Genomic DNA, 21,525 nt, shown 5'->3' with positions numbered 1-21,525 from the left:
CTGTTTGTAAAGCTAACAGCAAGGCAGACATCCTGGCTAGAGGACTGAATAGTAAGTACATTCTTTAGAAGTTGCACCACTATGAATAGCTAAAGAATAACTTATTAGCACCAACAGAAATTCCTTCCTTCTATTCATGTAATTATTTCCTTTCATTTCTCATAAAACCTCTTGCCTTTATCCCATAATCGAGACATACTTTGGGTTTTTGCCTGAATCTATGCCCCCAGATTGCAATTCTTTTTGATCTCAAAGAAATGCTTGTTTCCTCTTACTTTGGCTTTTGATTTTTAGGGTTAACAGAGTATACTAGTTGATGCTATATTCAGAAATGACTTAGGTATGTTCTAGCTGGGGGAGATAGTCCAGCTGCGTAGAGGCAAATGAAGTTCATTGAATGATGGTAGCAGAGGCATATTCTTTCCTCAAAGAACTTTCGAATACGTTGGGCATGGGCAATCCCCAACATAAGTGTGGCCAACTGAGGTATGTCCCTTTCTTTCCTATTTTCATGCAGGTGTTTCTGATGCCATTAACTATACTGACCCTTGAAGGGAGAGGGGTAAAGTCATAGTTTTAAGGGCAATTTGGGAAAGTACATTCAATGTTACTACACTTTTATATTTAAAAGATGAAAAAGCACCGGCTGCAGGACCAGTGCAAGTAAAGCTCAGCTTTGTTAAACTGTAGAAGTCAAACTCAATTAACTGTAGCTGGTCTTCTCAAAGGCAGTGACTGGCTACTGAAGAGGTGTAATAGCAAAGGCGAGGGTTGGAATGTATTTAGTTTACCCACAAGGGGGCAGCATGCTTACAAAAGGCTTGTGAAACACTGCTCCAAGTTTCTGGATCCGGACTCTCCCAAACTGTGTATCTCTTAGCATCTCATTTTCCGTCATCACTGCCTAACACGGAAACTGACAGGAAGGCTTCAGGAAGAAGAAAAAGGGAACATCACCTAAATCCCCCATAACTGCTCTTCAGTCGTTAATAGGGGGAAATCAGAAAGAGAAAGCAAGTGACAGAGAGATACAAATGGGGGAAGGAGCTAAAATAGGAGGAAAACTGATGAAGGGGTGGGACTTGTTCTAATTTCCTCATTCCTACGAATCCTCCCTTCGTGACTGCTCAGAAAGCTCCAGCCTTTGCTCCACGTTTTCATCCTGCCTTGGCTTCTAATTATCCGGACAACTTATGTACAGAAGTGCTCTTAAACATAACAAAAGCTCTGCATTTTTTTTTTCTTTTTTCAATTTGAAGCATACCTGACTAGCTCCTCTTTAGCTCCTGGTCTAGTTTCTAATACCCTAGCTTCACTTCCTGGCTCAGTCCAACCAATCCCAGTCCAGGCTACAGGAGCCAAGAATTAGACACTAGTTAGTGTACATGACACAGTAAGTACAGTTTTTAGGTATACTAATACAGCGTTTTATGGCCTGGACTGGGAATTTAACCAACAGGGTTACTATTAGAAAACAATTTAATAACAAGTAAGGGTACAGGAACCCAAATAACCAGTATGCCCTTCCTATATCTTACAGCTGAACTCCAGATGGTTGACTACAATAAGCTGCAATGGGAACTGTAACCTCAATTATAAACAAACTAGAGGCCTGATGCACGAACTTCGTGCAAGAATAGGCCTTCCTTACTCTGGCTGCCACCAGGCACCCAGGACCCGGGCTTCCCTCCGGCCCCAGCTTCGCCTGGAAGGATGTCCGGTCTAACTAGCATATTAGCATACTCTTTTATTATTATAGATGAATTATGTTTAACTCCACAGAAACATTAGGAACTCCTAACCATCAAATTCTTGTTCAGCAGGGCCATATAGTCACAAAAATCATGCTCAATCTGCCCTATTTTGAGAAGAAAGTATATCATGATATTCTCTTTTCCCTCACTTTCAAGGAACTACAACATTCTTTTCCAGAGGCGATACCATTATAAGGGCTGATAATCTTGAATTTATTTCCCACTTCCTGGGAAGTACAGACCCATTGCAAAATTTTACTGATAGCTCCTGCCACCCCTTCTGTATTCTGCTAGAAAGAGAAATAAACAAGGAAAAACTAATAAATGTTAAATCAATTTGATAGGTATATTTTAGGCTAAAGCTTGCAAGTTTCATTTAAAATATAACCAAAAGTTCCTCTCATATTCGGTGATAAGTAAGCTGAATGAGAAGAAAATAAGTTACTGATATATTATGTACTTATTCATTTAAGAAATAGAACCTGGATGAGTCACATAAAGTATACAGTTAGCATTATTGTATATTCCCAGGTAATACTGTGGAACTATATTTTCTGAAAATTCACAAAAACAACAAATAAACCTACACTAGTCTTAATAAATGTACACTCTGAATAGCCTACTAAGCTATAAAAACATAAACAAACTAGAATAGTATATACTTCAAAATGAAAAAAAAAGATGTAGGAAGAAATTCTACCAAAGCTTTTGTTATTTTTAAAAGCACTTCTCTACATAACTTGTCCTCATGATGATGATAATTAGAAACCAAATTATATTGCTCAGGTTACAGATATCAGAAATTAAGATTTTTGGATTGACTGTGTAATATGTTAGTCTTCATAATTTCAATAAGGTATTTTCAATTTTTAAGTATTCCAGAAATATAAGAAATGAATTTACCTGTGAAGCAACTTAGAGACGACCCCTTGGTTTTATTTTCATGAACAGTGACAGGGATTAAAAGAACTTAAATCATTTAAAATTCTTCTTTTGATGATGGTGGAGTCTGACAAGGGGCAGGAGAAGGGTGCATTTTGTTGGCCTTAGGCTATTCTGATGATTTATTAGAGCAAACAGAACAAGTGTTGAAAATGTGTTATCAATAAGTACATGTTCATTTGGTATGATAAATACCATAAAATGGGACCAGAGCCTTTTCATTTCGCTTTAAGATTTTAAAGTCTATTTTCCAATTTGTACTTATATAAAACTGATGATTTAATTTATAAACCCAGGCAACTAATAATGCCTATAAAATCAACAGACCTGGTAATCTAAAGTAGGTTACTGGCAGTAATAAGATTAAAAGCTGGAAATGTTTGCGCTCAATAAAAATTTATTATTAAATTTCAAAATTATCAATAATTATTTTTATATAACTTAGTAACCTTACTACTGATATGAAATATAGGATAATAAAAAAAAATAGGATAGTGTGAAAGCAGCAGTTATTTGAAACCATAAAACATTTCGTTTTATTTAAAGAGAGATTTTCTTTAGGAAACCTTAAGGATATATACATTTAGGAATATCTGAGTTTCTGAGCAAAGCTCCCACCATGTTTTTATAAATTGTCCAATTATCTAAAATTGGCCCAATTATTTTTTCCCTTCAGAAGTAGTCTCAATTCAAGCACAGTCAAATTCTGTAGTTATTTTTAATATGTTTTTGTTGATTTTAGAGACTGGAAGGGAGAGAGAGAGATAAACATCGATCAGTTGTCTCCTGTACACACCATGGCCAGGGACTGAACTTGAAACCTAAGTATGTACCCTGACTGGGAATTGAACCAGGGACCTTTGGGTGCATGGGGAGATGCTCAACCAACTGAGCCACACTGGCCAGGACAAATTCTGTAATGCTTTACATTATCATATTACTTAAAAGTTGGAATAATACAACTTTATTTTAGGATCTAATACAAGAAAAAGGTGAATTACTGGATCTGCTGACATGATGAGAGACTAGAGAGGCTCAATAAAAAGTTGAGATTTTTGGAAGCCGTCTATAGGACCACTAGCTGGTGCAATAGGAAGGCTCAGCAGAGCATGCTTAGAGAGGAACGATGGGAATATAAACCTCCAGTGGAGTCTGGGTTGCTTAGGTAGAGGGAAGGGACAGAGGTTGACTAGGGAAAGAGAGCGGAGGAGAAGCAGCTCAGCAAATTGTGGTATTTTCGATATATTTACCTGTCCTTTCCTAAGATTTTCTCGAGTTCTATGCCTCTGCAATTCCAGTTTTGATTATTGGGGTGAATAATCAATTATATCAAACCTATAGGTCAGGGGTCCTCAAACTACGGCCCGTGGGCCACATGCAAATACAAATATTGTATTTGTCCCTGTTTTGTTTTTTTACTTCAAAATAAGATATGTGCAATGTGCATAGGAATTTGTTCATAGCTTTTTTTTTAAAACTATAGTCTGGCCCTCCAACGGTCTGAGGGACAGTGAACTGGCCTCCTGTTTAAAAAGTTTGAGGACCCTTGCATGACTAGGTTTACTTCTAGGGATTCTAGATAACTTCAAATTCAAATTTATCTCATTGTTTTCTAAGCCTAATTTTTGTGACATTCCATTGTTTTTCTGCACTATCTCTAGCTTTTTTAGACAAAGGAGCTGTTAAGACCATTATTTCCCATGTATCTTAGTAGTTTTCTGGCAGTGTGAAATTTTGAGGGGAGACTTTTTTTATTTGACTGCTTTCAAAGTGTACCACAAACACTGGTTAAATTTCAGTAGCGCCAGTCCTGAGGGAAGATCTGAATTTTGACTCAGGAATGCTGATTTCTAAAGCATTCTAACTGGCAAAATCATGAAGAAAACATTTTTGTGGATAAATAAATAAATTTCACGTTTACCAATATATGCATTTTTTTAAATTAAAAGAAAAATGATTTAACACCTTTTAAAGGGTTATCCTAATGTAAAATCCCTCTTTAAATGAGAAAAGTAACTTAAAGCATTACATTATCTTGTTTCAAACAGGCAAATATAAACATCATATTTTCCACAGTAACTTTTTTCATGATAAAATATTCAAGCTTGAATATTTTAAAACAAGCTCAAAATGGATTTACCGAAGACATGCTGTTTAAGAACATTTCAAAAATTCTCATCAAATTAAAATCAAATATTAATAGAGAATTTCATAAAAACTGAAATGTGGAAGCGTCAGTCCTGGCTCAAGAACTGCCACTCTCACTTTTGAATCTTCGCCTTAACCAGTCACACTCGTTGCCACCACTGAGTAAAACGGACTCTGAGGCTTAGCAAAGACCAAACACTCGGAGGAGATGACAAATAAGGGAGAAGGACGCACATTTAAAAATTATCTTCACGACCCATTTCACCTGTCCTTAAACTCCCCTTCGGGAAACAGCGCGCACTGCACCTGCCCCCCTCGCCTTCCACCAAAGCAGTCCCAGCTGGGTGGCCCTCCCTTTACGAAGGTCGAGGCCACGCTGAGGTAAGCCTCACGAGGAGGAGTTTTCTTGGGACGATAAAGAAGTCTAGAGAATTCAGGCTCTCAATGTCAGGTGACCCAGCATTTGTTTCCCCACTCCTTATCTCTACAACTGCCTTCCTACCTGTCTTTATGGTATTCCTGAATTTACCCAGTTATGGATTTCTCCTCCCGTCACTCGTAAAGTCATGCTATTAACTCAAAATGACAGAAATATCTAATTAGCCTGAAAAATCGCACTACATTTAGAGTTCTCTTAGGTATTATATGTAAGAAAATTCTACAAATCCCACCTGATGGTCCAAATATATGGTGTTCCTTTGAAGATGATGCGAAAGAATTTCATTCTAGTAGGCATCAATCAAGAAACAAAGGAATAGAGAAAGAAGGTGCAGAATTCATGAAAAGGTCAATTTTGAAATAAGAAAAAGCAGGTAGTTTACCACAACCTATAATATCACAATACACAATAACTTTGATACACATGCTCCCCTGTAAACAGTACAGATGACAAATGAAATTATTATAAAATTATACTTAGTTTTGTAAGAAATTAAGTAGACATGCATACAAGCTGAAATATTAAGCAGAAAAATCCTTCACATGGCTTTAGCAGACGCAATGGTAGAAGCTTCCCAGGTTAATTCTTTTCTGCAACATAGTACTGCTTCTTTGGATGTTTCTCATATAATTAGAGGCTATTAAACCCTTTGAGAAATGTGTTCATTTTTTAAATCAAGAACGAAATAAATATCTTAAAATTAATCTTTGATACTTAATAAATTGATTAGAACTATAATCAATTTTCAGCTTATCACTTTATGGGAAATTACAGGACTTTTCAATATCTGCCTTACCAGAGGCGGAAGTTACAGTATTTGGTTAAGTGACAACACTATTTTGAAGTCCGTATGAATTTCACTGCTCACAACCCAAAGTTGGCAGGTACGGGGGTGGACGGAGGGCTAAGAAGCAATGCATCCTCCTGGTATGTTAGCAGGATGTACAAACAAGTGCGTTCTCAAAGGGTCAATAGGAGAGCCTAATGCTGCCCTTGCAATGATGGTATGGGCTCATGCTCACCACTAATGACACCGATCAAACTGATTAATGAGTGGCTCCAAATAGGTGACAATGGCAGACGACACAGACAACGCTGTTCATAGCTGACCTTCGGGCTGTGGGCCTCAAGCTTTAGCTGCATGAGCTGTGCTAACGTATGCTCCCGGACACTACTCAGTTCCGCTTGCTGCCGTCTCAGCTTTATTAGCAGCAGCGTAAGCTCCTCTGGCTGAAGGAGTACAATTTAAGAATCCAAACAGTGGAAAACAGATTAATTGTTGTCTTAAGTGACAGACATTAAACCAAGATTTCTTGGCAAGTTTCCTCTTACGGCTGACACCAAACATAGTGCCTAGGCACTATGATGATAGGTCCTACATAAATGCATAGATATCTAGAGAAATAGAAGGAACAGTGTTACTTTAAAAGAACAGCAAAAAGACAGTATATTAAGGCAATTTTCTCAGAACTCACGTGCGAAATTTAAATGTTAAGCATCAAAAAGCATAATGCCAAAAAACATTACAAAGATTTGTATATTAGAGGTATTAAAAGATTATTAAAACTATTTTAATAAGATGTTTAAAAATGACACCGAAGACTTTTACACCAACAGAATAATACTGGCAAGTCCAACTCTCTATTTTACAAAACAGAAGGTAAATAAAAAGAATTAAAATTCACATAAAACTTGGATGATACCTTTCCATCATTACACTTAGTACCTGGGATCTGTTCATTGCTTTCCAGTTATATTTTTAAATGCCACTGTTAGTACTTTCATAGGATATTTTATGTGACCCAAAAAATCAGTTTTGACTTTTTAAGAAGAAAAAAAAAATTAATACACATAGAAAGTTTTCATCGGTACCGCAACCTCCTTCTACCTTCTGGGGAAAGCAGAGAACCATTCCGGTTTCCGATTGGTTCCTATCATCCCTAAGTGGGAGAAAATTTCAAAGGTAGATACAATTCCCCACCAGGCCAATCTGATACGTTTTCCTTTGTGAGAAATACAGTAAAGTAGGAACGTTGGCAGTGCTATAAGCCATAAAACAGTGGTGAGTGTTTCTCTGAGCCTTGTTATGATTAAAAACTGCAGCGGGGCCAGAGGGAGGCTCTCCTCACTTAAGGGCTACAGTGTGCTTTCAAACTTCCAGGCCAAAAAGCATTCCTGAGATCGATCTGTTTTGCCTACAGCACAGCTTTATACCAGCTTTCTTCTGTTGTTCATTTGCTGTTGCTTCCCACCCCCCATACAATTTTTTTTTTTTTTTTTTTTTTTAGGGACAGAAATAATTTTAAACTATTATTTAAAAATGACATTAAAAACTTGGGCCTTCAGGTGAGAAAAGTGTCAGAAGTAAATAATCCAGTTACTACTGGTTTCTCTAGATAACATTACGTATAAAGATGAGACAGAAGTCTTTTATAGTCAATAGTCTAAGAATGTGTGTATGACTTGAAAAAGAAATATCATAACAAAAAGAATGGTTGCTTTTAAACTGATGCCAACCACAGCTTGTGACCTCATGACTGTGGGTAGTCCATGTCTTATGACCAAGCCCTTGAGGTCTGACCAGGGAGAGGGTAGGGTGGAGTAAGGGAATTACTGCTATTTGACAGACATACCAAAGGAAGAAATTTTGAAACTCTGGTTTGTTGTTTATGGAGTTAAAGAGATTAAGAGATATTTTCACAAAAGGATGAAATATTCCAATGAGTTTACAAGATATTTGAATTTTGAATCAAAATAAAAAGAGGGCACATCTGACTCCCTCAAAAGTAGATGCTAAATAATTTTTATCCTAAATGCCCACTAGAGGGAGCAAGGCAGAAGAGAAAATTTTATAGTATGATATTTAGCATTATCTTATGTCTAATGTCTGTTTGTTAGATTTATAATTTAATACTTTAAAATTGCAACATCTAAAAGTTTTTAATTTTAGTCAAGCAATATTTTAACCTTGATTGAACAAACAGCAAGTAATTTAAAACCAGGGAATCATCCTTATACCTAAGTGTGTAAAAGATAAAAGAATGTTTGAAAAATACATGTCAGATAAATTTGTTCTGCTTACTGCAGGAAGAGACTTTTAAATAAGGAACAGCTACAGTGTATATAGGTCTTCAAATCACCATCTCCACAGAAAGTGAAACTACCTACTGATACCAAAGCATAGTTCTCCTGATAAAAGAACGCCATTAAAATAAAATGATGAAAAATCATCTTTTCTCTTTAACTTGAATAACAATGTCCTGATAATACAGCTTCTTCTCAACTTGAACATAACACTGACAATAAAATGATAATGGTTAAGTATTTTTATAGTCTCTCTTTCTCTTCATACATATGCAAATTAGTTCTTATTCTGCTCTAGAGCAGTTAATCTATCTAAAAACCCACAGGAGAAACTTCTTCTTAGGCTTCTAGTTTGACTACACATGGTTGCTTGCTGAACTGGCTCCACTAATGACCTATTCCAACTTCTGTTTTAAGGGTGAGGGGATCGACACCCAACGCCGTAGAGAAACCCACTCAGGTTCTACAATAAAACTTGAAAATATAATCTTTTACGGAGGCAGTCAGACATTTGAGGGCGAGCTAACCAGCCGGACTCTGAAATGGCTACATGATTCCACGTTCTTCTAATGAGCACTCTCTTCCACAAAAATATTCATGGCTTTTCTTTGCGAGGCACTGGTCTGAAAATTCAAACTTACAAGCTATGTCAGACATGTGCCATCACGTTAGCACATGCATAAAACATGATATGGTAAACAGAGATATCATACTCACTGTTTTGCCTTGGAGGCTCTGGGGACTGACAGACTGTAAAGTTAGGCCAGCGGGCATTGACCTCCTGTCAGGCACATAGACATGCTAGGAAAATAAAGGCACAATATACATTTCTGTGGTCAATGTCAGCGATGAGAAATCTTAAATTTATATTGTAGAATACCACTTACAAATTGCTGTAGTGCTTATGATAGAAGATAGATACTGGTGGAGGTGGAAAAGGATATGGGGTGGGGGAAGAAATGGTGATAGAAAAACAAAGTAAATAAATAAAATCATTTTCCTAAAAAACAAACAAACCACCACCCAAAAGACAGATACTAAAATTTCTTGACAAAATATGGATGCCGACAGAGTAATTCTCTATCGTCTGGCTCAGTGGTTCTCAAACTTATTGATCTCAGGAGCCCTTTATATCCTTAAAAAGAAAATTTAGTGACAAGAGGGATACTTATTTTACAGGTTTTTTTTTTTGTTAAAATATATTTTATTGATTTTTTACAGAGAGGAAGGGAGAGGGATAGAGAGTTAGAAACATCAATGAGAAAGAAATATTGATCAGCTGCCTCCTGCACACCCCCTACTGGGGATATGCTGCAACCAAGGTACATGCCCTTGACCGGATTCGAACCTGGGACCTTTCAGTCTGCAGGCCGACGCTCTATCCACTGAGCCAAACCAGTTAGGGCCTGTTGTACAGTTTTTTTAAGATCTCTTTAATGTCTGGCTATATTTTCATATTTGCTGCTGTATTCAATCTACTGTGATAATCTTTTTTAGTGGAAGTACACAAAGAAAGCCCCACCTACAATTTATACATATATATTGAAAAGGAAAGAGAGCTTTAATAGCTTTTTGGATAACTGTAAGTATCTTTGAAATTACACTAAATCTTGAAAAGTGCTATTTTCTTAAAGGTTAGTTGTAAAGTGGTATCTGAAACTATATCAATCAACTTTTTGTACCCTGTTACAGTAACATCTATTAGTCTATTTGCAGTTTAAATGACTCTCTTAGCCATTCATGAATTTATGGTATCAAACATTGGTCATGTGGAAAATACTGGTTTAGTGAGTTATGCAGATGTTCCCAAGTTGACACATCTCAGCATACAGCACTAGTAATGCATATTTGTTAGTACCACCACTGATCTTGAAGCACTGGAAAGCTAGCAAGCTCACAGCGGCAGATATGAGATTTCCAAAATTCTAATTTTTGCTTGCAAGCTCGAACGTTGCCATCAGTGACAGATCCTGTCAGGTGCTTTCCATGAAGTGACAGGCTAACATTTCACTTTGAGAAGTGTCTGTCAAATACTAAGTCTGTCATTCGTTCAAATACTAACACTATACTTTGTCTGTCATTCATTCTTTCAAGTAAAAATGGTGTTTCATAAAAAAAAAAAAAGCAGCTAGTTCAACTTGCAACTCAAATAATCATGCAAGTGTTTTTCTGGGAGACAACCATTAGTCCTCTGGTATGCAATAGAAATGCTTGAAGTATATTTCCCATTTCATCACACAGAATATTAAAATGATAAAATTATCCTTTACTGTTTTATCAAAAGGATTCTTTTTTTGAAATGTTTTTATTTATTTTAGAGAGAGAGAAAGGGAGAGGTAGTGAGACAGAGAAAAACATCAATCAGATGCCTCCTGCACGCCCCCTACTGGGGATCAAGCCCAAAACCTGGGCATGTGCCCTGATCGGGAATCTAACCTACAACCTTTTGGAACATGGAACCAACACTCAACCAACTGGGCCACATCGGCCAGGGCTCAAAGGGATTCTTAAGTGAAACTGCTCCTTTATTTATTTTTACTGCAAGTATATAGCCGTGAAGCATACAATGACCTCTAGCATGGTTTGGAGCCCTTCCCTCGATTTAGGCTAAGGTACCAGTTCTTCTACCCACCATTGCTTTTGCACTCTTTGAAAATGGTAACACAATGAAAAATGCCTTATCATTATTATAAAAATAGTTTTGAACTTACTTACAGGTTGCCTGAAAGAACCAAGGGGACCCCAGGGAAGCCCCACCTCCTAGGGGTCTATGGGCCATACTTTGAGAACCATTGATCACATCAAAGATAAGATCAAAGAGATATTAACCATGGTCTTAGGACTGGTCAGAGTCCTGTGCCGAGGGGGTGGGGGGGATTGGCAATGTTGGAGAAGTTTATTTGGGAGGAGGAGTTAACAGGGAACTGAATAAAGAGCACATATTCATTTAATATTTATTGTTAAAACAGATGATAGGCCTGGCCGGTTTGGTTCAGTGGATAGAGCGTCAGCCTGTGGGCCAAAGGGTTCCTGGTTCAATTCCGGTCAAGGGCACGTACCTCAGTTGTAGGCGCCTTCTGAGTGCAGGAGGCAACCAATCGATGTCTCTCTCTGTCTTCCCCTCTCTCTAAAAATCAATCAAATTAAAAAACAAACAAAAAACAGATGATAAATTTTGGCCAAGAATACAAAAAATACTAATAAGTGAGAACACTCTCAACCACACATTAATAAGTTGTATTTGATCAGATTTTTCTTGAATATTGTTAGTTATCTTTATCACATATGATTTGCCTTTGGATGTACAAAGTGACAAACACTAAACTTTGTGTCAATGAAGTTCAAAGAGAAGCTCACTTCCTCCCATCAGAAACTTCCTGACTGACCTGTCAATTTCTGGTGAACTCTTATTTACAGGAAAAGCAAGTAAAGGCGTTAGACAATGATGTGACGGAAAGATTCAGCCTATCACAAGGATAAGAAGAAGTGTATCTTAAAACGGCATAAAGCAAGAAATGCTTTATAATTAAAAAGAAAATGACAGGACAGACATCGGAGAACAGGCTGTCTGATCGAAACAACTCTTTAGCATTAAGAGAAGCTGATCGATAAAAGCTCTCTGAAGTCACTTCTAATAATCTCCTAAGCAATGCTTTAACTAACTTAAGATATAAATTAAAACATGATCTCTTAAACTCAATTTTTTAGAAGTACATACCAGTAAGCATTGTTATTCCAGTATTAAATTAGTATGTAAGGAGACATGTCAGTATGCCATATACTCAGCTGGTGGTTAGGAGATGAGGTTGGCAGGTGTAGAATCTGCGAGTGAAGAGCCAATAGAAATGCACGTGGTACTAACCTACATGGAAAGCTGATGGGATACGCTACCGAGCAGGAGAATGCATAATGCATCCGCTCAAGAACTGTCCCTGTGCTCCTGAGAGGTTTGATGCATGAGATTTTGACACTGCAGAACATTCTTCCTTCATTTTTAAAACAAAAAAAGGAGCTACCTTGCCTGTTCCTCCCTATTTTCTTGCCTCACATTCATTGCAGCTGTTCTGTGAGTTTAAAATTACTTCAAAAATAAACACCCAACAAAAATACATAAAAATAAGTGAATGAATAAATAAAAGACTAGTGTACTAGAAAAACCCACACACCACGGCATGCATAAAGCAGCAGCTGACACGAGATCAGCAGACATTTACCTTAGGGTGATGGGCCCTGTGCCTGCGGTCTATGGTCACATCTCCTCTCTGAATTGGCGAGGTCACCTCCGATCTGTAGGTCCGCTGAGGGGAGTATCCCTGATACGCAGCTATTGACCCATGGGAAGGTGACGTGGGGATCGAGTGCATCGTCTGGTCCGAGATATTAACCATGGTCTTAGGACTGGTCAGAGTCCCGTGCCGAGGGAGGGTGCTCTGCTTATTATAGAACTGGCGCTGCTGCCACTCGTACAGCTGCCACATCGTGTCGTCTCTCATTGACCTTCGCTTCTCCTCTGCTCCAGGCCCCACTGTTTTGTCGTGAGGGGACGGGGTTACACTGCAGAGGCTCTCAGGCCTGGTCTTGCTGTTTCGCGGGAGTGTTCTGTAACCTTCAGGGTATCGGGCCACGACCTGGGCTCGGTGGCTTGGCATATTTCTTGGTAATGTTTGGTAAGAAATTACTCTAAAATAAAAGAATTGAAATGTAAAAATGAAGGGGAGAGTTGCTTTCCAGAGTCTGTACTTTTTTTCTTCTGGCATATCTGAGGACTATATTTTTTTTTGAAAGATTAAAACATTGAATATTATACAAGGCCTACGTTATAATGAACACATTTTAATCTTTTCATGAAATTTAATTTGATGGATTTAGGACATTATGTAAACAGCATCTATGTCACTTACATAAAAGACCATTAGTCCTGCACAATGTACAGTTTGGTTTAAAGAAGAATATTTATACTTCTTTTATAACTAATATTCAATATTCAATATCTAATCCCATATTTGTTTCACATCTTATTTGTTTTTGTATAAAAAACAAAATCCTAGAATGTCATTCTCAGACACATCTCCAGGCAGTTAAATAGGATTTCTGGATATGGAATGGAAGACCGAAGTCTTTGAGTTGTGCCCAAAGAACATGAAGACAGGAAATGAACAATTAATTGCAGGTCTATGTGGCTATTCTACTGTACCCTTTCCTTCAGAAAGCATGATCATGGAAAAGGCACATCAGTACATTTGTGTTTTAAAGAAATAATTTCCCTTGATTACTTTTCTTAACTTGAAAAATAAAAGTCACTTAAAGCTAAAGCTAAACATTTAAAGGCAAAATACTTAAAACACAACATTTCAGATGTAAAAATGCGAACAAAATCTGGCCAACTGAAAATTTGGGGGATTTGGTTTTCTTATCTAGAAGATGATTTTATCACCAAGTTATATTACAGCGTGAAAACCCCACATGTTATTCTGTATTCAAAATATGTCCAATTTTCCCAACCTTTTCCCTAAACTAAATTTCCTTCATCATGCTAATTGTTCCTTAGCTTTTCAATGTCTCCACTCATAACGGGCTTGCTCAAAATGGAACACAACCTCCTAGATGAGAAACACTGCAGCGAGGCCGACCATCTGGTGACGCTGGGGCTGAAGCACCACTGCTCTGATATGACCAGTATAAAAAGCTCCATTCTTTGCTGCTTCCCTTCCATAGGTTCCCATTTCCCGTTTGGTCTCCCTCCCTGTTCCCCCTTGAAAAAAAGGCCAGAGTTGGCAACCCATGGCTATCTGCTTAGGAAGCTTGCCAGTCAGGGGAATTTGAGGCCATTCAAGGAATTCTGCTCTAGCATGAAGGTAATTTACCTTCATTTACCTGCTCCTTCATAAACTCAAGAAATACTAGAGTGGCCTTGACATGCAAAAGGCTCTGGATTGGGCACTAAACTACATCACAGAAGCATACACTGAAAATATAGATGTTATTAACTTTATATCAAGTTTGGAAATATGTGAAAAGATCGTTTACCATTATATAAGGAAGGGGCGTACACTGTCCATTAAAACGCACTAAAAACTGCCTATACACTAATGTGTAGATTCCAGTTCAGAAAATATAATCACACCAGACACCTGGTCAGTGCTCTGAAGTGCTCCTAACCTGTGAGCTGTGCCCTGTTGTAGCAATGTGTACTGAACTTGAACTGCAAGCCCATCATATGACCACGAGCACAGGCTGTTTTCCTACTCAGCTTGCCTAATTAATGACCACAAAGTTTAAAAGCCCCCTCTGCCGTCTTTGGGACCACTTTGGGGGAGTTTTAAAAAACTAGGTTATTGATGAAGTAAGTTTATTTTCATCCCGTATCCTGTCCAGCATTTTGATAACTGTTTTTTCAAAAACTACAGGTTCCTTCTGTGGTCTTCCCCAAAGAAATTCAAATTAAGGAAAAATGTGATTTACTTTTAAGTGAAAGCTTAAAAAAGGAACCCTGGAGGCTCCTTCGTCAGGTTTAGTGCTCCATTCACCAGCAGCGCCTGTCAAGCACCGTGAAAACCCAGGCCCTGGGATTCCGCCAAGCAGAACAATGGCTTAAGGCCCTGTGCGTCTGAGCAGTGCCCCCCACTCACAAAGAAAGTTGAAGGCTCTGTTCACAGATGCAGGGATCTACTCTTTGACGACATAGTAAACCTGTTTTCTTGCTACCAGCACTTGAACAATAAAAGCAAGCCTTTCTTAAAGTTTTACAAAATAAATGATTACCATGAACTGCCATTAGGCATCTTTCCACCAGTAAAAATTAAATTATTTCATTATAAGACATCACAACTATTTTTTTCCCCAGTATGAGGTTTATATAATAATGGAGATGATATATCGCAATGGTCCATACTGGATACTAGCCAGTGAAGCCAAAGCTGGAAGAGCAAGGCAGAGAAACCTTAGCTCAAAATAACCTCGGGCCAGCAGCCTTCAGAAGCTGTCTGGTGGGGGGGGCGCGGGTCACTAAAAGTTTTTATGGATGTTAATTATACCCATCAAGGGACCTAAAAGTGCTTGAGACCTAATCGTCATGCTCACCCATTTTAAAACTAACTCCCAGATAGCTGTTGAACCCTTTTAACTTTCAACAGTAAGAAAGTATGATTTGCCCTAACCAGTTTGGCTCAGTGGCTAGAGCGTCAGCCTGCGGACTGAAGGGTCCCAGGTTCGATTCCGGTCAAGGGCATGTACCCTGGTTGCGGGCACATCCCCAGTAGGGAGAGTGCAGGAGGCAGCTGATCGATGTTTCTCTCTCATCGATGCTTCTAACTATCCCTCTCCCTTCCCCTCTGTAAAAAAATCAATAAAATATATATTAAAAAAAAAAAAAAAAAAGAAAGTATGATTTTACTTGAAAATGATTCCACAAAGAAGTGAGATTTGACTGGCTGGGTGCACATTCGGCAAATCTTTTGGCTGGCATTTTTATTGTTGTTTCCTGAAAATGATTACTACCTTAATAAGTATTTCCAAACATTCTTTCTTTCTTTTCTTCCCAGAACAACCTCTGGCTCCTCTTCGGTCTAATCAAATTTTACTTTTGGGAAATAGCAAATATTTCTGACAGTTCTCCCTTGGGAAAGTTAGAGAAGGGAGCACGGACGGTGGGGAGGAAGAATATGGGTGTGAACCACACATCACTGGAGAGAGTTTTTGCACCTTGGTGGAGCTAACAAAAGGTGGAGCCACGTGCACCCAGGCTTTTGAGCTGTGTTGCTGAGCGGAAGACAGACTTCAGCCGATAACTGCGGATGTCAGTCATGACAACCGAGCAAACTGGATGCACCTTCCTATACCTTAGGGGTTCCACTATTAAAATAAGTTAATCTTCCTTTAATCAAACACATTAATGTTTTCTACTACTGAGAGGTAAGAGTTACAGTAACTCTGAAGTTAATTTTTTTTAAAAAATATATTTTATTGATTTTTTACAGCGAGGAAGGGAGAGGGATAGAGAGTTAGAAACATCGATCAGCTGCCTCCTGCACACCCCCTACTGGGGATATGCCCGCAACCAAGGTACATGCCCTTGACCAGAACTGAACCCGGGACCCCTCAGTCTGCAGGCTGACGCTCTATCCACTGAGCCAAACCGGTCAGGGCTGAAGTTAATTTTTATGTGCATATGCCAGTACATTAGAGTACTTTTTAAATTTTGCATCATTAAATTCCCAACGAACGACAGAACACTTTTTCTCATCCCGTAGGTACCTGCGTTTCCTCCATTTCCTCTGGCCTTCATTTTTGTCTCCTTTGCAGACAGTCCCCTACTCCTTCCCCTCTACCCCTTAATTTAACCTGCGCAATCATTCATTACCTCCTCTCTTCCCAAATCTTTTCTGCGCAGTAAAAGGCACCAGACAACTTTGATGACCAGGCCCCCAGAGCAGGGCGTCTTTCTTGATTTGGCTCAATCACTCAAACCAGATTTGAGTGAGACCAGTTTGCAATCAAGCACATTCGAGCACTCAACTAGACAAGTCAAATGTATCTTGAACACATCACATCCCCTGCCCCCCTCCTATTTCAGTTATTCCAATAGCTTTTGAACTTCCTCCAATTTATTCTCCAGATTCTGTAGCCAGAATGATCTTTCTGGAACACAAATCTGAATACATATATTCCTGCTTATCTCTCCAGCCTTGTTTCTCATCCAGCATTGTAGCAGTTGTACCTAAGCTACACTGGATGTCTTTGGATTCCTTTTCCTGCTCTCTGTCTAATCTGTATTTCTGCCTATCTAAACCAACATGAGCATATCTTTACAGGTCGACTGTATCCTGTTCCTCCAGAAAGTTTTTGTGTGAACCCCTGGACTGTGTTGGCAGTCCCTGAAACATGTCCTTATAGCATCCTGTTCTTCCTCCATTGTATTTGTCACTAGATACTGCACTTGTTTATTTAACTTTCTCTCCTTCTAGATAAGATCCTCTGGGAGAAATCTGGACTGCACCTTTTCACTGTTTTATTTTCTGGCCTCATGATTAGCACATAGTACCTAATAATAAATATATGAAAGAACACGTGTGTACATGAATGATACATGCTTATATGAATAAATATATTACTTAGTCACGTGTATTACGAGTTAAGCAAGTCAGGGAAGGAGATGGAGAACTAGAGAGCATAAGCCTTTACTTCCGTTACTCGCCACAGGAGATCTCTGCACAAGTTACCAATGGAAGACAGAGGAGGGAGGTAGGGGGAGAGGGGGAGAGGGGGAGAGGGAGGGATAGGTCTTACTCTCATTCTTATCCCAAACAAACATGATCTCTACCCACAACCTGTGCTGCACCACAGGAGAAGAAGTCCTTGTCATTATTAGTAAAGTTGGGTGACAACAATAGGAGACAGAGAAAAAAACACACACACATTTGATTCTATAAAAAAGATATAGTAACAAAACTATAATATCTAAATCACAATGTAAAGTAATACCTTTAACTGGCATCTCAGAAGCCAATCTCCCCCAACACAGCATGAAAGAAACGTAGGCTCATAACATGTAACAACATGACAGACACTCACCCCCTGGCTTCTTCTTCCTGACCCCTCCCCTTCTGGATTTTAATCCACTGCTCCAACTGCTGCATTGAGTTGGTTCTCTGTATGACGCGGTCAGCCTCTGGGTGGAAGGGCCCTGCGTTTGGGTGACTGCCCCCTCTGAGATCCGCCAGGCTAACATTGACTGTTTTGTTCTCTGAACTATTCACATTGACTGGCCTGTAGTGTCCGGTCTGAGCGGGGCCTGTTGACCCATCATATTCAGATGGCAGAGAATTCAACTTGACACTATTAATTTTTGTTAAAGGTCTATCTTGACCATCCTTCTGAAATCCATATTTTTCAGCTTCTAATGCCTTTTTTTCTTCACTTTTGCTGATTTCCTTGTTTTTCTGGTTATTCTGGACCTCTGGTTTAATCAGCACTCGATGATTGGGAAAGTTATTGATTTCTTTCACTGGTGCGTTTTCAGATGTGATCTTGTCCACTCTGAAATCAGAGAAGAAAATCATAGTGAGTCAGATGAAACAATGGACATTAGTAAAGATGTAAAATTACCTTTTACTTAAAAAAAAAAAACCAGAGGGAGAACCAAGATGGCGGCATAGGTTAACGCCAGAGTTTGCTGCTTTGAACAACTACTTCAAAAGTAAAACTAAAAGACGGAAGGGACATCACCCAGAACCGCAGGAACGCTGGCTGAGTGGAAGTCCTACAACTAGGAGGAAAGAGAACCGCATACGGACACTCAGAGGAGGCGCAGTGCTGAAGTCAAATTCTGAGGTGCGGAGTGCGCGGAGCGGGCTGGCGGCGGAGGGCATGGTTGGCGTTTTCAATCGGGAGGGAGTCGCAGACTCTGAGCTCCAGATACAGGCGAGTCTTTAGGGACCCAGACTCAAACGGGAGAAGTGGGACTGTCTGGCTTCGGTCAGAGCGAGTGCAGCTTTCTCTCCGAGCTTTGCAGTGGGTGCTGGGACTCAGAGAGGCAGAGCCCCTGGGGACAGGACTGAGAGCCGCCATAACTGCTCTCTCCAGCCCATCCTGTTGATCCTGTGCGACCCGCCCTGCCCAAGCCCTGCACAGAGGCATTTGCCGGATAGCCTCAGGCAAAGGCTAGATTAGCACCTCCCTAGAGGACAGAAGTTCTCTCACTGCTGACACAGCTGATTCTCATAGCCACTTGGCCTGGAGGTCAAACCCTCCCTGGGATTAGCTACAACAATCAAGGTTTAACTATAAGACTTCGAACAAAGACCACTAGGGGGTGCACCAAGGAAGCATAACAAAATGCGGAGACAAAGAAACAGGACAAAATTGTCAAAGGAAGATATAGAGTTCAGAACCACACTTTTAAGGTCTCTCAAGAACTGTTTAGAAGCCGCCGATAAACTTAATGAGATCTACAACAAAACTAATGAGACCCTCGATGTTATGTTGGGGAACCAACTAGAAATTAAGCATACACGGACTGAAACAAGGAATATTATTCAGACTCCCGACAGCAGACCAGAGGAGCGCAAGAATCAAGTCAATGATTTGAAATGCGAGGAAGCAAAAAACACCCAACCGGAAAAGCAAAATGAAAAAAGAATCCAAAAATGCGAGGATAGTGTAAGGAGCCTCTGGGACAGCTTCAAGCGTACCAACATCAGAATTATAGGGGTGCCAGAAGATGAGAGAGAGCAAGATATTGAAAACCTATTTGAAGAAATAATGACAGAAAACTTCCCCCACCTGGTGAAAGAAATGGACTTACAGGTCCAAGAAGCGCGGAGAACCCCAAACAAAAGGAATCCAAAGAGGACCACACCAAGACACATCATAATTAAAATGCCAAGAGCAAAAGACAAAGAGAGAATCTTAAAAATAGCAAGAGATAGAAACTCAGTTACCTACAAGGGAATACCCATATGACTGTCAGCTGATTTCTCAACAGAAACTTTGCAGGCCAGAAGGGAATGGCAAGAAATATTCAAAGTGATGAATACCAAGAACCTACAACCAAGATTACTTTATCCAGCAAAGCTATCATTCAGAATTGAAGGTCAGATAAAGAGCTTCACAGATAAGGAAAAGCTAAAGGAGTTCATCACCACCAAACCAGGATTATATGAAATGCTGAAAGGTATCCTTTAAGAAGAGGAAGAGGAAGAAAAAGGTAAAGATACAAATTATGAACAATAAATATGCATCTATCAACAAGTGAATCTAAGAATCAAGTGAATAAATAATCTGATGAACAGAATGAACTGGTGATTATAATAGAATCAGGGACATAGAAAGGGAATGGACTATTCTTGTGGGGGAAAGGGGTGTGGGAGATGCGGGAAGAGACTGGACAAAAATCGTGCACCTATGGATGAGGACAGTGGGTGGGGAGTGAGGGCGGAGGGTGAGGCGGGAACTGGGAGGAGGGGAGTTATGGGGGGGAAAAAAGAGGAACAAATGTAATAATCTGAACAATAAAGATTTAATTAAAAAAAAAAAAAGAAAAAAAACCCAAAAAACACACACCTAAAAGGGTCACTGAGGACAAGCCTGTACAAATCCTCTGTATGAAACAAAACATACAGAGAGTAAAAAGTGGTGAGTGTACCCACCATTAGAAATCTGGAAAGAAAGCAAATCAGATTGCCCCTTCGCAGTGAAACCACAAAATCCACACTTAAAGGACCGCAGCATCTAGCCATTTGAAATAAACAACATAGCTTCCAGCCAGGAGGGCTAATTCATCATGAGACAAACATGAGTCTGGTTTGTGGAAATGATGACACCAGGAAATTGTAGTCTGGTGCTATCAGAGATCTGAACCACATGACTAACCGGCTCTGTTCATATTCAAGAGGATCCGAGTTTCGGTTAATAGCTCTTGGAGCCAGACGGCACACACTCAGCTTCCAGTTCTACCTCTTACTAGCCGTGTCCGTCTTTGGGCAAGGCGTAGAAAATGACTGTGCCTCAATCTCCTTTTTGGTAAATGGGGATAACTGAAGGATGTTATGAGGACCTGGGGAGTACATTGGTGGCTGCCACCTTTATTATCACCCCCATTCCATCAAGCAATTTTGGATTAGAATCTGGCATCCCATGTCCATCTTTCACCAGAAGGATGTGTCACTTAACTATGTGTGCCTGGACCACTGGACAGTTTTACTGCTCACCATCCCAGTAGCTATCTCTACGTCTTTCTGATGAGCATCAGCTGCCCTGAGACCAATCGCTTCCAGGCATTGACCTCTGTCAAGGTCAAGCTGAGTGTCTGAACCTGCATGAAATGGCCAAGATCAATGCTGGGAGCCTTTCAGGAACTGGCCACACTTCAATAGGTAAAAATGCTGTTGAATCCTAAGTGTGCCACTGCTGCCAGTTCTGTGATGTGCAGACAATAATCCATAATACACAGCTATTGATCGGTAGGTAGTTTGGAATATGATCAATGAGGCAAAAATGAAATGGGACTGTTTTTCTTGCAGTAAAGTTAAGGACTACCCCTATATTCAGGTTAGATAAAATGCACGGCATCTAGACTGGAAGCAATATTAGATACTGAGAAAATTTACTGATATGCTATGGAGCGCCTTCCCCTTGAAAGACAATAGTCAGAAGACTTCC

The 21,525-nt window shown here is 39.5% G+C and overlaps 1 protein-coding gene across 14 annotated transcripts in view; it reads right to left on the bottom strand.

Moving 5' to 3' along the window:
• Window positions 1-21,525, bottom strand: part of PLEKHA5 (pleckstrin homology domain containing A5) — a 220,327-nt gene that overhangs the window by 50,498 nt on the left and 148,304 nt on the right. For 8 of the 14 annotated variants that reach the window (XM_059682325.1, XM_059682324.1, XM_059682314.1 and 5 more), the window contains 4 exons: window positions 17,938-18,402; window positions 12,582-13,047; window positions 9,085-9,168; window positions 5,516-5,569 (listed from right to left, as the gene is read on the bottom strand). In XM_059682325.1, the coding sequence (XP_059538308.1) occupies window positions 5,516-5,569; window positions 9,085-9,168; window positions 12,582-13,047; window positions 17,938-18,402 (1,069 nt within the window). Of the gene's footprint in view, window positions 1-5,515; window positions 5,570-6,393; window positions 6,514-9,084; window positions 9,169-12,581; window positions 13,048-17,937; window positions 18,403-21,525 lie in introns of all 14 variants that reach the window. The other 6 variants (XM_059682315.1, XM_059682318.1, XM_059682321.1 and 3 more) reach the window with 2 other exon arrangements.

Source organism: Myotis daubentonii, chromosome 2 (assembly GCF_963259705.1).
Source record: "Myotis daubentonii chromosome 2, mMyoDau2.1, whole genome shotgun sequence".
In the NCBI taxonomy this organism is placed as follows: domain Eukaryota; kingdom Metazoa; phylum Chordata; class Mammalia; order Chiroptera; family Vespertilionidae; genus Myotis; species Myotis daubentonii.
This window is presented reverse-complemented; position numbering and strand designations above follow the sequence as displayed.